The 15046-nt window shown below is 37.1% G+C and overlaps 1 protein-coding gene across 3 annotated transcripts in view; it reads left to right on the top strand.

The window, feature by feature from the left end:
* Window positions 1-15046, top strand: part of VPS8 (VPS8 subunit of CORVET complex) — a 236463-nt gene that overhangs the window by 15505 nt on the left and 205912 nt on the right. For 2 of the 3 annotated variants that reach the window (XM_030822940.1, XM_030822941.1), the window contains exons 4-7: window positions 5717-5847; window positions 7528-7621; window positions 11566-11598; window positions 12550-12604. In XM_030822940.1, the coding sequence (XP_030678800.1) occupies window positions 5717-5847; window positions 7528-7621; window positions 11566-11598; window positions 12550-12604 (313 nt within the window). Of the gene's footprint in view, window positions 1-5716; window positions 5848-7527; window positions 7622-9103; window positions 9188-11565; window positions 11599-12549; window positions 12605-15046 lie in introns of all 3 variants that reach the window. The other variant, XM_030822939.1, reaches the window with a different exon arrangement.

Genomic DNA, 15046 nt, shown 5'->3' on the forward strand with positions numbered 1-15046 from the left:
CTTCTTCATTTTTTAAAAACTTGCTTGGGACTTCCCTTGGAGGTTTTAGCTTCTAATTTGAGAAAGATCTTGCAATGTATAAATCTATTTCAAATCCACAGTTACGTTTTCCAAAAGATAAAGACCCAAAAGTTCCCCGACAGAAAGGCCCACATATACCAAAGCTCCGAATGAGTTGGGCCTCTGTCTTTATTATTTCTTTGCCTATCCTATGAGGGTTGTAGGCAACGCTTTATAGGATGCAAACTACTTTCTCTGTCAATTATGTCTTTTATTTTTCTTGTATGGCTTTTATTTCTATGTTTTATATCAGTTTGATGTTGCTGTTACTTTGAGTGTATTTTAACTTTGAATGTGTTTTAACTTCAGAAATGTTCTATATGTTCTGTGTGAAGACTTAAGCATTTTTAGTTTTGACAAAGAAGGCTCTGGTCCATGAAAGAATATTCTGTTACAGTGAAATGTCCTTTATTTACTTTCTAATATAGAGGAAATCTTTCATTTAGAGGTGAGAATATTAATTTTAGTCAGTTTTGTTAAAATGGCCTTAATTGCATCCTCATTTCAATCATTAAGTGTAAAATAAAAATAATCTTAGAGGACTGTGTATAAGGCCTTGTTTGTAAATTATTATATAATATCAGCAAAGAAAATAATGCTCATCTGAATGAGCTGTGGTTCATAACACCGGAAAACTGCTCCTGCACAGCAACTTTCTTATCTATGAGTAACAGTAAGTATAGTCATTAGTGGTTTACTAAGAAGATAACACTGTTATCATCCTCAATAGTAGTTTGAGTGCCTAGTGTATTTGGGTCATGGTGTTAGATGTTGGGGTTATAAAGTGCAATATGACTATCTCTGTGCTTGAGAGGGAAATGAGGCTGGGAACTGGCCAGACTTTACACCTCCAGGGAACCAGGCAAGTCGTAAGTGGAAGAAAACATAGTTCAAATTGTACACCATTATGAAGACTATAAGGGGGCTGTGGGGAGTACTAAAGAAAATGACTGAAGGAAAAAATGAAAAGGGCCGAAGTAGAAAACATAAATAAGACCTTTTCTCAGGATATGTGGATGCATATATTCTATAATGTTCATTAATATCAACCTTAAGGGAGACTGGGAAGAAATGGACATCCAAGTTTTTTTGTTTTTTTTTGTTTGTTTGTTTTGAGATGGAGTCTCACTCCGTCGCCCAGGCTGTAGTGCAGTGGCACGATCTTGGCTCGCTGCAACCTCCACCTCCCAGGCTCAAGCGATTCTCGTGCCTCGGCCTCCCGAGTAGCTGGGATTACAGGTGCCCGCCACCACGCCCAGCTAATTTTTGTATTTTTAGTAGAGACGGGGTTTCACCATGTTGGCCAGGCTGGTCTCAAACTCCTGACCTCAAGTGATCTGCTGGCGTCGGCCTCCCAAAGTTCTGGGATTACAGGCATGAGCCACCATACCTGGCCAATACTTTTTAAAGTAGAAATTTAGAGATTACTGAGACATCCTAGATCTCAGAATTTAGGGCATGAAAGAATGTTACTAGGTATTGCCATCCTTCGAAACTATGCTTCTTCTGAGATTTTTAATTTTGAAATTCCATTCTTTAGCTATAACCTTTTTCCCCTATTCCCTTCCATTGAAACTGTTTTTTGGCCTCATTAAGACCAAGTCTTTGACCCTTTCTAATCTCCGAGTCTCTCAGAATAGTCCTAGGTTTACTTCAGTCCTGCTATTGGATTGTGCAGCCAGAAATTTCTTTTGAACTTTTCATTGAAGTATATCATACATAGAGGAAGGTGCACAAATCATAAGTGTACAGTGTGGTGAATGTTAACAAACTAAACAACCTGTGTAACCAGAATCCAGATAAAGCAGCAAAACATTGCTAGTACCCCAGAAGCTCATCTTGTGTCCCTTTAGTACCCAAACCCAGGGTAATTACTATTCTAACTTCTACCAGCATTGATTAGTTTGCCTGCTTTGAACTTTATATAAATGGAATTATATAGTGTGTACTCTTCTGTTTCTGATTTCTTTCCCTTAATATTATGTTTTTAGATTTGTTCACATTGCTGTGTAAAATTCCTTGTGACTATACCTTTATTCATTTTACTGTTGATAGGTATTTGTGTAGTTTCTAATTTCTGACTACCATGAAGAGTGCTGCTGTAAATTTTCTTAATCATGTGTTTTGGCATGTACATACTTACACACATTTCTGGTTTTTATCTGCTTTCATTTTGTTTTTTTTTGAGACAAGAGTCTCACTCTATCACCCAGGCTGGAGTGCAGTGGCACGACCAGGGCTCACTGCAACGTCCTCCTCCTGGGTTCAAGTGATTCTCGTGCCTCGGCCTCCCGAGTAGCTGGGATTACTGGCATGCACCACCACACGTGGCAAAGTTTTTTGTATTTTCAGTAGAGACGGGGTTTTGCTATGTTGGCCAGGCTGGTCTCGAACTCCTGACCTCAGGTGATCTGCCTGCCTTGGCCCCCCAAAGTGCTGAGATTACAGGCATGAACCCCCGTGCCCAGCTTTATATACATTTCTGTTGGGCGTATACCTAGGAGGGGAATTAGTGGGTCATCAGGTATAGTTCTATTCAGCTTTAGTATATATTGGCGCCGTTTTTGAAAGTGGTGGTATTGATACACACTTCCAGCAACAGTATGAGATTTCTGATTACTACATCCTTGTCAACTTTTTTTTGTCTTTTTCACTTTCATTCTTGACAGATGTGTAGTGCTATCACATCATGATTTTAATTTGAATTTCCCTAAAGACTAATGAAATTGGGTACTTTGACATAGGTTTTGACCATTTGAATATCTCTTTTGTGAATTGTTTTTTCATATAATTAGCCTACTTCTGTTGTTTTATTTTTTAAGTGATTTATAGGAATTCTTTATATATGCTAATACAAGCCCTTTATTTGATGTACATATTGTATCTTCTTTCTTTCTGTACATTACCTTTTCACTCTATTAATGGTTTCTTTCGAGGAGCACAAGTTCTTAATATAGTTCAGCTTATTAAAATTTTCCACTTGCGTGCATTTGTGTGTCCTATTTAAGAAAATTTTTCCAATTCCATGGTTATGATGATGTTACCCTATTTTGTTCTAAAACCTTCATTGTTGTTCCTTTCATATGTAGATCTGTAGTTCATCTGGAATTTTTTTTGGGTGTGACAATGTGAGCTATGAGCCAGCACCATGTACTAAAAAGAGTATTCTCATCTGGTGTCACCTTTGTTATAAATCAAGTGATCATATATGTGTGGATCTGAGTCCATTGGTGTGTCCATACTTGCCTCGATCTCACATTCTAGTGATTGAAACTTTATAATAGGTCTTGATATCTGGTAGTTTAAAATCTTCCAGCTTTGATGTTATTCTTCAAGATTGCCTTATTGTTTTTTTTTTTTTGCATTTTCACGTAAGTTTTAGAATTAGTTTATCAGTTCACAGATACACACATATACACACACACACAAATCAGCTGAAATTTGAAAGGATTGTGCAGTTTTTTTCACATCAGTTTGGGGATAATTGATACTTTTACTGTGTAGCAGTAGTTTTAAATTCAGTCTTGACATCTTCACTTCTTTTTTTCCCTTCACTTTTTCTTTCACTTATCCTGTAAGCCTGGCTTAATTCATCTGATCCATTTTCTTTAATTATGTCCCCAGGCTTTTTAAGAAAATCAAATAACATTTTGATTGACTCTCTTGTTTAAGATCTTAATGCTGCTGTATTTATTTCTGAATTATTTCCTTCCCTTTTCCTACAGCAATCGTTCCAATCTTTATAGCACTCAAGCAACATAATGTCTTATTGCCAGTCCTGACTCTCTTTTTAGAAGACCTATGTGTAGAGATATCTGGAAAGCAGTGGTAAATTTGGACCTAAACCTTGAGAAATGTTGATGCTAAAGACACAGATTTTGGAGTCATTAGATAACATGGTTCTTAAAGCTATAGATATGGATGAGCTTACTCAAATAGGAAGTCCATGAAGTAGGAAGAGAAGAAGAGAGCTTAGAATATAATCCTGGGGGACAATCGTATTTAAAGGTTGGGCTGAGAAGAAGCTAGCATGTGACTAATAGGACACAAAAGTTAGCGGAGAACCAGGAAGGAGAGATGTACCGAAAACTAAAGGAAAAGAAAGCTTTGAGATGTAGTGAATGAGCCAGGCGTGGTGGCATGCACCTGTAGTCCCAGCTTCTTGGAGGCTGGAGTGGAAGATTGCTTGAGTCCAGGAATTTGAGGCTGCAGTGAGCTGTGATTGTGCTACTGCACACCGGCCTGGGTGACAGGGAATGGTCAACAGGGTTAAATGATGCCTGGAGGACAAGAACATGCTAACAGAAAGCAGGCCAGTGGATTTGGCTAGTAGCATCAGCAAGGTCGGTAGGAGCTTGTAATGAGTGGGTCGAGGTAGTGAGTAGACATTAATCTCTCAAGTACATTGATTGGAAATGGTAAGGCAGAAGGTGGTGCAGCTGAGAGAGACGGTGAGACATCGTTCTCTGATGTTTGTCACTCAGAATCAACTTGTGCAAAGCCAAGTTCCTCATCCTGCTTTATCTGCCATTTGTCTGCTTTCTAATTTCAGTGAGTAGAGTCACCTTTTACCTGATTGTAGAAGCTGGAAACCTTGTACTCTTCTTTGACTTCTCCCTTACCTCTCCTCCCATCCGTACCCCTACTCAAGCCCCCATTTCAATGGTAACCAGAGACGTTTGATTTTTTCTCCATAATGTGTTTCATCATTCCCTCTGTTGACCTCTTCTGCAGCTTCTTAGGTTGGGATCTCCTGTTTTTCCTTGATAGTGCAATAGCCCTCTTACTGGTCCTTAAAGTCTTCTTGTCTCCCTTCATCCATTCTTCATACTGCCCCACTTACCTTTTTAAAACATGGTTCCCACTTCTTTTAAACATGTTTTAAAACATGTCTTTCCACTTCTTAAAAATGTCAGTTGCCTTCCCACTGCCTGCTATATATAGTATACTAAATACTCATTAAATGAGTACTGGTTATGTGTCAGGCATTATACTAGGCACTAGAGGTACAATGATGAACAAGATAGACATGGGCCCTGCTGCCATCTAGTGTAATGGAATATAAGGCTTTTTATGGTTTAGGTACCAGCTTATCTTTCTAGGGTCATCTCCAACTTCTGCTTATATCCTCCAGACATTTTGGACTACTACTTTTCCCATGGACAAAATCTGTATTGTGAAATCACTGTGTCTTTCTGTGCTGTTTCCTACCCAGAATGCCTTTCTGCACTGTTTCCTACCCAGAATGCCTTTCTGCTGTCTGCTTGTCATTTTTTTTAATAGTAGACTATTTATAGTCAGATGGTGTTTGTTTTCTTCAAATTAGCCATTGGCTTTTAGTTAACTGCTAAATCATCTGTAAAAGCTTGATTTTTAAGAAATATTCTACAGCTAACAGTAATCTGCATAACTGCTTCTGCTTCTTCCTGCTACACAAAAGAAGTTTTTGGGGTGACTTCTTTGTAGAGAGAAATAGCTATCTAGAATTTAATACTAGTAATTCTGTATGGTGCCTTTCCGGTCAATAAGAATGCATGGAATAGAGGCGAAAAGCAGAAATAAGCACTTGTGTGCTCTGGAGAAACCCATTAATGCCTGACTCATTTCATAGAGTATTTGGATTTTGAATGTATTGATTTATCTTCTTCCAATTTAGACTGATGATGAAGATGAGTCTTTTGTTCTTGAGGATCCTACGTTGTTAAACATTGATACTATTGATTCTCACTCCTATGATACTTCATCTGTGGCAAGCTCAGATAGTGGTGACAGGACCAACTTAAAAAGGTAGGTATTCATGTCAATCATACTTGCTTACAGTTGAAGTATTCGATTGTTTCAAATGTAAATATTGTACTTTTTAAAGTACAATGTGGTCTGTTGAAGCCTTGCATGGGAAGTAGAAGGGATATAATATCTTGAAAATTTTGGTACCGTTAAGGAAGAATGTAAAAGGGTAGGTGCCATGACCACAGTCTGAACTCTCGGTAGGAAGCCATAATGATAGCCAGGGACTCCTGGAAGCAGGAGAGCCCTTGGAGGAAGCACAGATTAAACCTAGCACAGTGTCTGTGGTGGAAACATGCAGCTTGGTTCACTGCCCTACTGTTCTGTGCACCCTCCCGCACCTCCCTGTCATCCGCGTTCTCTGAGATCAGCTTTCCTTCATTCTCTTGGAGTGGATTCAGAGAATCACAAAGATGATTAAAAATTCAGGAAAAGGATTTCTAACCCTAAATAACTTAAATTTGGGCTGCTTTTCACCTTCCAAGTTCTTGGAGAGACTATGAAAAGGAAAGAGAAGTGGAGGAATCATACTATAAATACATTATTGAATTCACGTGTAACTTTAATATTGCTAAAGTGATCTGTTTTTCTTCTTTGATTTTGCCTGTGTCAATGCTCTTTTCTTTAGGTTATCTCTTATGGGATAGGGGCCATTGCTGGATATGTTAACCTGTTCAACAATGTGTCCTTCAAATAGATAACTTAAATGTTTTTGATGATCTGGTCACTACCTGCTTAAAAGATATGGTGTCATCTTGTCGCCTACAAAATTAAGTCAGAACTCCTCTGCATGGCATCAGTCTGGGCCACGCTTACTGTTTTGACCTGATCTCTAAGCACTCACACTTCTGCCCTCCTAGTCTGTACCTTTTGTGTATGTGTACCCCAGACACACTGTACACCTTTACATCTTCATATTTCTGCCCGTGCGTTTTGCCTGACAAACTCCTAGTCATCCATCAAGGTCAAATTAGTCATCTTTTTTTCTATAGCTATCCCTAATGTCCCCCAAATAAACAGAATTAAACTGTTCTTCATTTGCATTTATATGGCACTTAATTCATATTTCTAGTATAACATTTATCCTTTAGAGTTACTTCTCAGCCCCTCAGCTGTGAGATCCTTGACAGTAATAACTGTGACTTTCTTATTTTTGTATTCCCAGAGCATACTTCTAGTGATACAGAGTAGGTGCTCAGTAATGTTGGGTAAAAGTTTAAAAGTTACTTTTTGTATGAGGATGAGTAGAGGAGGAATTTGAGGAGGTGGTTGAAGATTGAGAGGGTGGTCATAGGAGAAGCAGCAGCACAGGAAAGGTGAGCAAGGGTAAGAAGGCAGTAGGGTAATGTGGACTTGCAGGCCGGAGGACTGCTCTGTAGGCAGCCTTCTGGAGAACATGAGAACCTACTGCCGCATTCCCTGAGGTGGGCATGGAGCAGTTTGAATCGTGAGAAAGGAATGGTGATTTGATTCATTTTCCTGCTTTGAGGTTCAAGGCGGGTTTAATACATTTTAAGGTGGGATTGTTAGATCGGTCATACCTCTTTTAAAAACAGATCTAACAAATTACATACAATGTTGTCTTCTGCTCTTTGTGCGTGTGTGTTTTCTTTCAAAGCTTTGGGACCTCGCCTTTTCGCTATTTTTGTCTGTTTTTAAATGTTTTTCTTTTTTTTTTAGAAAGAAGAAATTACCTGATTCTTTTTCACTTCATGGATCAGTTATGCGCCATTCACTTTTGAAGGGAATTTCTGCCCAGATAGTGTCTGCAGCTGTAAGTATTTTGTTCTTTTCCCTCAACTTTGTAACCTGCAATGGCATAATGAAGTAGGAATGAGCCTAAAACAAAATACAGCACTTCTCTTGGCCCGAGGCTTAAGAAAAATAGAATCTGGCTTTCATGGTTTTTGTGTGATGATTTTTGACTTATGAGACGTGGCTACACGTCTTGACATAGAAATTAGTGCAGCCATGAAAATAAAGTTCTGCTCAGAATCTAGGCTGTACCTAAATGAAATATGGCAGCAAGCCTAAAATAAATACTATTTTCCTTTTCTTTAAATTCCTTTTCAGTTTAGTTGCTGTCTTGTGTATTTGTTGAGATTGTGTCCTTGTTTTTTTTTTCTCTTTTCATATGGAGAAATGATTGATCAGAATCTTTTACAACTGAATGATTTTTTTTATAATTCGCAAAAGTATTTTCATGTCCCTTATTTCATTTATTCTTACAACTTGGAAACTAGGTAAAGCTGTATTCTATTTTACAAATGAGAAGATAGGCTCAGAAAGGTGATATTAACTTGTCTTAGATCATCCTGTTAGGAGGTAGCAAGGCATTTATTCAAAATTGGGGTTTCTGGCTTCAAGTGTAGTGCCTCTTGTGAAATGGAGGTGGCATTGGTGAACGTGATCAATGTGTAAAATGGCTGGAACAGAGTATCTGTGGCCTTTTTTGAAAATTATGTAGAGCACTGGGTTAATGTAAACGATATTTAATGGTCCATAGATAGCAGAACTTTTCATTTGACACTATCAGACTTTTGACCTCAAAGCCCATAGTTTTATGTAGTCTTTCAATTTTGGTTTTCTGAGTACAATGTGTAAATTCTGTATATAATGATAATGACAGATTATACTCCAGGAAGTTTAATGTGTTTTTATGTTCTTTTGGGGCATTTAATTGGCATTTTGCATATCCAAGTTGGACAAGAAATAAAAGTTTGGATTTTTCTTTTTTTTTTTGAGACGGAGTCTCACTCTCACCCAGGCTGGAATGCAGTGGCATGACCTCGGCTTACTGCAAGCTCCACTTCCCGGATTCATGTCATTCTCCTGCCTCAGCCTCCCGAGTAGCTGGGACTACAGGTGCCCGCCACCATGCCCGGCTAATTTTTTGTAGTTTTAGTAGAGACGGGGTTTCAACATGTTAGCCAGGATGGTCTCGATCTCCTGACCTTGTGATCCACCCGCCTCAGCCACCCAAAGTGCTAGGATTACAGGCGTGAGCCACCTGGTCCAGCCAAGTTTGGATTTTTCAAGAGGGTGAGAGATTGATACAGAATTGCAAGATACCACAATTGCACTTCAATGTTCAGGTTTATTAGAAAAAGCCCTTAGTGCAAATAACAAACAAAAAAAAAGTATTTACTGTAACAATTGGGGTATCCTGACCTAGCTCATATATCATGAAGTGAATTTAAATAGAGAGATGCTCAAGCAATGGAGGAAACCTGGGCAATTGTTCTTCCTCTTTTAGGTGGAGAGTAACTCATATTTGCTAGAATGGGAACCACCTGTTGAGGATTACATTTCCATGGCGTTTTCTGAATTTAATCCTTATGTAGGTGATGAAATTCATTCCTTTCAAAATCAAGATGAACCAGAACAGTCATTTGACCCACCTGTGCAGTTTTAAAAATATTTTGAATAATGGAGACTGAGCTAAAACTCAGACTCTGAACAATGATTAGATAAATCTGTTATTTAAAAGGGTTTCTCCTTCCCCTTGAAGAGGAGGGGAAATTCTAATAAATCCCAGAGTGTTTGCATTCTGTTTTTATTTGATTGCTATGGTTGAGCTCCTTTGGTATGTTAAAATGAAAACTGCCTTTCCTGTGACAGTCATCATACGGTGCCTTCCTATTTTTGGATTACCAGCTCGATTTAAATTGCATGCTTTCCTGTGATGGTTGGTTTATTAACATGTAAAGCTAGTTATATTTTTGGATATTTCTCCCTGAATAATTGCTCAATAGCGCCTCCAGCCATGTGGTTAGTGATGTTATTAGGGCTGTTTTGGGCCTTGATCACAGTTTTGGGATTCATGCATGGAAAACACTTGGAGAGATGAAATTTTTGCAGTTGTGAAGCTCATTTTTTAATTTGGGATCCTTTTCAAAGTAGTATGACATGTGACTATACTTTAAAATAATTCAAAGTAACTTTTTTTAAGGATCTTTATTATTTTTATGATCAACTTTAAAATACTAGAGATAGCTTAGTATAGTGTTTTTTTTCAAAATGCGTCCACTGTATAAGAATCTCCTAGGGTACTAATTAAATTGCAGATTCCTGGGGCTCACCCCAAACCTACAGAATCCCAGGCATACAGGCATCCCAGGTGATTCCCATGCATTTTGGCTTTTGAGACCCACTACCCTCAGATATTGCAACACCAGTACTAAAATTCTGTAATCTCTACAATGCTTCCAAATATCTGTGTTTTTTTAGCTTTTGAAGTCAGATGGCTTCTGATTCCATTATTCAGGTTCTATTTTGAATATAGAACAGACCTTTGAATAACATCATTTTGTTCAATGTCATTTTGTTATACTGTTAATGAAGAAAAAAACAATTGGTTTAAGTTGTTTTGCTTAAAGTCAGTTTCTAAGAACTTACTGACAACATTAAGTGAGGTCTTACTAGAGTTTTTGACCTTCATCTGCTGTCCCATTTCTCTTTTTCGCTGTCTAGGTGCAAATCAGTCATTTATCAACTATGTATTACATGCTTCTTAATTGTCGAGCGTTATGTTAGGCATGTTTGACACACAGATAGATACACGCAAAGTTGGATAGATGCTGCTATCCAGAGCATTGTGTGTAGCAGCCTTGCCCATTGCTTTTTTCTCCTGTTTCCATGTACTGGAGTAAGTTTAAGTGAGTGCCCAGGAAGCTCTACAGAGTTGGTTAAATAGAGTCTATAGAGTCTGCCTTCTGAGAGATGATAATAATTGACCACACTGACAAGGACAGACATAGAAAAGAAGATGTGTAAGTGATACAAGGAGCCTGTCCTGGGATTTGGAAGCTCTGAGTTTGAGACATAGTTCTGCCACTTACTGAGTACCCTTTGTCAAGTCAGTTAAACTCTTGGAAATGTCTGTTTTTAAAATCTGGAAAATCAGAATAACATTGCCTGTTCTATACATCTCTCTAGGTCTGAGAATCAAGTAGTGTAATATCTGTATACACTTTGCTACTATAGTACTGTATCACTACAAACTCTTAGGGTTATTTAAAGCTATGTGAGCATAGAATTGATACTCTTACATATTTATTTGATTCTTCACATTAAATTTGATCCTCAGGACAGGTCACTGAGGTAAACAGGGCAGTATTTGCTATTTCTTTGAACAGATGAGGAGACTAATGTTCAGAAAAGTTAGGTGACTTTTCGAATGCCATATAGTTACCGGTAAGGAGCTGGGACTAGCACTTCTTTATGTTTTAATTTCTTATGCTTGAGAACTGACTTAATATACCCTGTTGGGGTTTATTTAGAGGTTATTGGGTAATTGCTAGATAGGAAAGTCCTACTTAGTAGTAGAAACATCTTTAACATGTTTACTTTTCTCAAATCTTTATGTACTCCTACCATTTTGACCCCATAGTACTTATAGTTTATTCAAGTATAGAAAATGGAACATCTTTCCTCTTTTTCCTTTGCATTTCCATTATAATCAGTACCCTTCCTGAGGCATCTTACTTAGTAAAGGCACTTATATACTTAGTAAAATAAAACAATCCCCTTTCATGCCCTTTGTATTTTGTTGATATATATAGCTTTTGTAATTTCTCTTAGTTGGGGGCAAAAATAAAGGTTCCACCTCTAATCTAAATTGATTTGGAACAAGTATATGTAAAGCAAGAGCCATATACCATTTTCTGTTTTAAAATGAGAATATTTTTCAAATACTTTCTTTAAAATTTCATTTAGGACAAAGTAGATGCTGGCTTGCCTACAGCAATTGTAAGTATACTTTAACTTTTTAAAGGTAAGCTTTCTATTTGATTGGATTTTCTTTGATTTATTATTACATTGTTCAAAATATTATATAAGTTATTATGGTAATAAATTCATAAGTCATTTTACTGCCAGTAATCAGGTTTAACATTTATCCATGTTGAATGCTCTCTTTTTTCCTAATTTTTTGTTACTTTTTAGGCTTTTGTTTGAGAAGCAGATAATGGAGTAATGTTAGCCTTCTCCAGGTTTATTTGTTTGTGGTACCACCCTGCCCAATTAAATTTGCTTCTTTTGTGATTTGGCTCCCCTTCCACAAGGAGTGGAAAGCATCATTTGATAGGATCACTTTGTGGAAAATAGTACATTTAACAGCTCTGGATTCCATTGCCAGGCTTGCCAAATAGAACTCTGTTGCAGTATTGTAGAGAACTAGGGGATATTGAAAGCACGCTGGTACTGTCTCCTCTTGTCTTCCTCCAGTGCCTTTTTAGCTTTCCTTTTAGTCAGTCTTTGGTAAGGAAGTGGGTGAGTTTTGAACACTTTGGATGCCTTTAGGCCCCTGCGGATAAACTAGAGAAGTGTGTTCTCATCTCTTCCCCACGCCTTGTAGGAAGCTCTAGGTTGGGTAGCATAAGTGCCTCTTACTTTGCCTGGATCCCTGATTTTTTATTTGAAAGTTGCTTTAGAGGAAGCTAAGTGGCATGTTATTGCCTATAATGTTGAACATATGATATTTTGATGGTGTTACCCCTAGAGTAAATTTAGAGGGATTCTCAGAAATAAAATGTCCTGAGTTTCATTTCCCGTTTTGCCTCCTGGATGAAATTCTTCTTATTTACAATAGTTTGTATGTCATCTGGTGCCTAGAGGAAGGCAGGCCAACAAATTCAACTCTGATTATTTCAAGATTCTTAATGTAATATCTTAAAATGTAATCTTCCCTTTTGTTTTCAGGCAGTGTCCAGTCTGATAGCAGTGGGTACATCTCATGGATTGGCTTTAATATTTGGTAAATTTTTTAAGTGCTTTCCTGCTTTTAAATATTAAGTGTCCTTTTGGGTTTTATAATGTCCTTTAATCACAGTTTATATAGTATACTTCATTTTCTTGAACAAAACCAGAAAAACTTGAAAAGTAGCAGTCAGTATTTTTATAGCTAAAAATTATTTGACTCACAGCTTTGTTTCACTGCTTATTGCAAGTTTATTTTCTTCTTCATGAATTTATAAGCTATCATATCTATTGATCTCTCTGCAAACCTAGACAAAAAGAATAAAGTTGAAGGGAACCTTGCGTTATCATCTTGTCTGCCTCCGGTTGTTGGTGGTGGGGATTTTTGATTCTGAATCACGTTCCAGTAATGGGTATTCTAAAAGATCTTCAGGAAAACAGGCTTTCTCAGTAATTTTCAGGAGCTCTCACTGACAGTAAGCTTTTTTTTTTAAATTTCCATTGTAAATCACTCCAAACCGAAATTTTTTTGGCCTGTAATCACATTGCTTTCTTGGTTGAAAGAGAACTAGTTTTATTTGTATAGTAGAAGATAGTTGTATTTTCTCATTTTTTTCTACCTGAGACTAAATGACTATAGTTTCATTAAACCTTCTTTGCTTTTGAATTCGTTGTATGAGTAGAATATTTTGTTCTTTTTAAATTTAAAAACTGTTAGATTTTTGTGGCCGGGCACGGTGGCTCACACCTGTAATCCTAGCACTTTGGGAGGCTGAGGCAGGTGGATCACCTGCGGTCAGGAGTTTGAGACCAGCCTGGCCAACATGGTGAAACCCCGTCTCTACTGAAAAAAATAAATAAAATAAAATTAACTGGGTGTAGTGGCAGGCGCCTGTAATCCCAACTACTCGGAGAGTTGAGGCAGGAGAATCGTGTGAACCCAGGAGGGGGAGGTTGCAGTGAGCCGAGATTGTGCCACTGCACTCCAGCCTGGGCAACACAGCAAGACTCCATCTCAAAAATAAATAAATAAATAAATAAAAAATAAAAAACTATTAGTTTTTTTGGGGGAGTCATTTTTAGTGTTCTCTTCTGGATATTAAGTTGTTTAATCTACCTTAAATGAAAGACTTGATGACACTGCATTTAGTAAGGAATCTACAGACTTTTGTATGGATTACCTGAGAATATTTAATAGCAGAACCACAATTTGATTTCTGTGGGGCCTTGCATCCTTATTTACCATATAAGTGGATAACTAGTTATTTTCTGTTGGTTTTGAGTGATTTGACTTACTATTATAAATTTTGTATTATGACAAAAGCTTTTTAAAATGTAATTGTAAAACCTAGTCTTTTCAAAGCTAATTGATTTAAATAATAGAGTTTTATTGTTTGGGGACCAGAAGAGTAGAAACAAAATTATAATTCCCTTGAAGGAATTTAGAATTGATTGAAAAAGACTTTTAAAACCTATATAGTTGATATATATTCATAGTAGAAAATATAGATGAGCAAAAAGTTGAAGATACACCAAATCCTGCCATGTAGGAATAATCCCTAACATTTTTGTATGTAACCTTTTAGTCTTTTTTTCTGTACCTGTGTATATGTATCTATACACCCTCAAATGGGATCATGTTAATTTGCAAACTGCTTTTTATTATAATGAATATCTTTCCATGTAGTTATATATTTTGTCTGTAACATCATTTTTAATGGCTACATAGTATTCTATTAAATGGATTCTTCCTAATTTACTTAATCATTTCCTACTATAAGACATTTAAGTTGTTTGTAAACATATAGTACTGTGATGAACGTCTTTGTTACTACATTTCTGTGTCCATGATTACTTTTTTAGGACAGATCTTCCTAAAAGTGGAATTGCTTTGATTAGGAGATGAACATTAAGGACTTTTGATATGTATTTTCTAATGGCCCTCTGGAAAAGTTCTGTCAGCCTGCTCTCCTCTCAGGTGTTCAGAATGGTGGTCTTCCTGTGGGGCATAATTAATGTTAGATAAATAGAATTTTGGGAAAGAATCTTATGAGGTCATTTAGTTCAGTCTGCTTGTTTTACATCTGAGGCTGTTGAGGATCAGAGAGGTTAAGTGACATGCACAGAGCCAAATTCAGCCAAGTTCATTGAGGAATGCTGAATTCTATATAAGTGTATTTCCACTATTCTAAGCAATTCTGCTATCCTCAGATAAAAGGAGGCAAATTCTAAGATAGGAAGAAAAGAATAAAAGAACTAAGGTGAATGAGAATAGATTATAATGCATGTATTTGTCAGCAGATTGCATGTTGATTTTTTATTCCCACTTACCAGTACTCACTTCTCCTCACCTCTATCTGCTTTAACATCCCTTTCTTGTCAGTGTTATAAGAATATGTGACTGCTTATAATCAAACTCAAGTATAGCTTACTACAAACAAATTAAAATGAATACTTTACAAATAAAAACTAACAGAGGAAAAGAGAACATTGTCTTTTG

This window comes from Nomascus leucogenys, chromosome 11 (genome assembly GCF_006542625.1).
Source record: "Nomascus leucogenys isolate Asia chromosome 11, Asia_NLE_v1, whole genome shotgun sequence".
Classification (NCBI taxonomy): Eukaryota; Metazoa; Chordata; class Mammalia; order Primates; family Hylobatidae; genus Nomascus; species Nomascus leucogenys.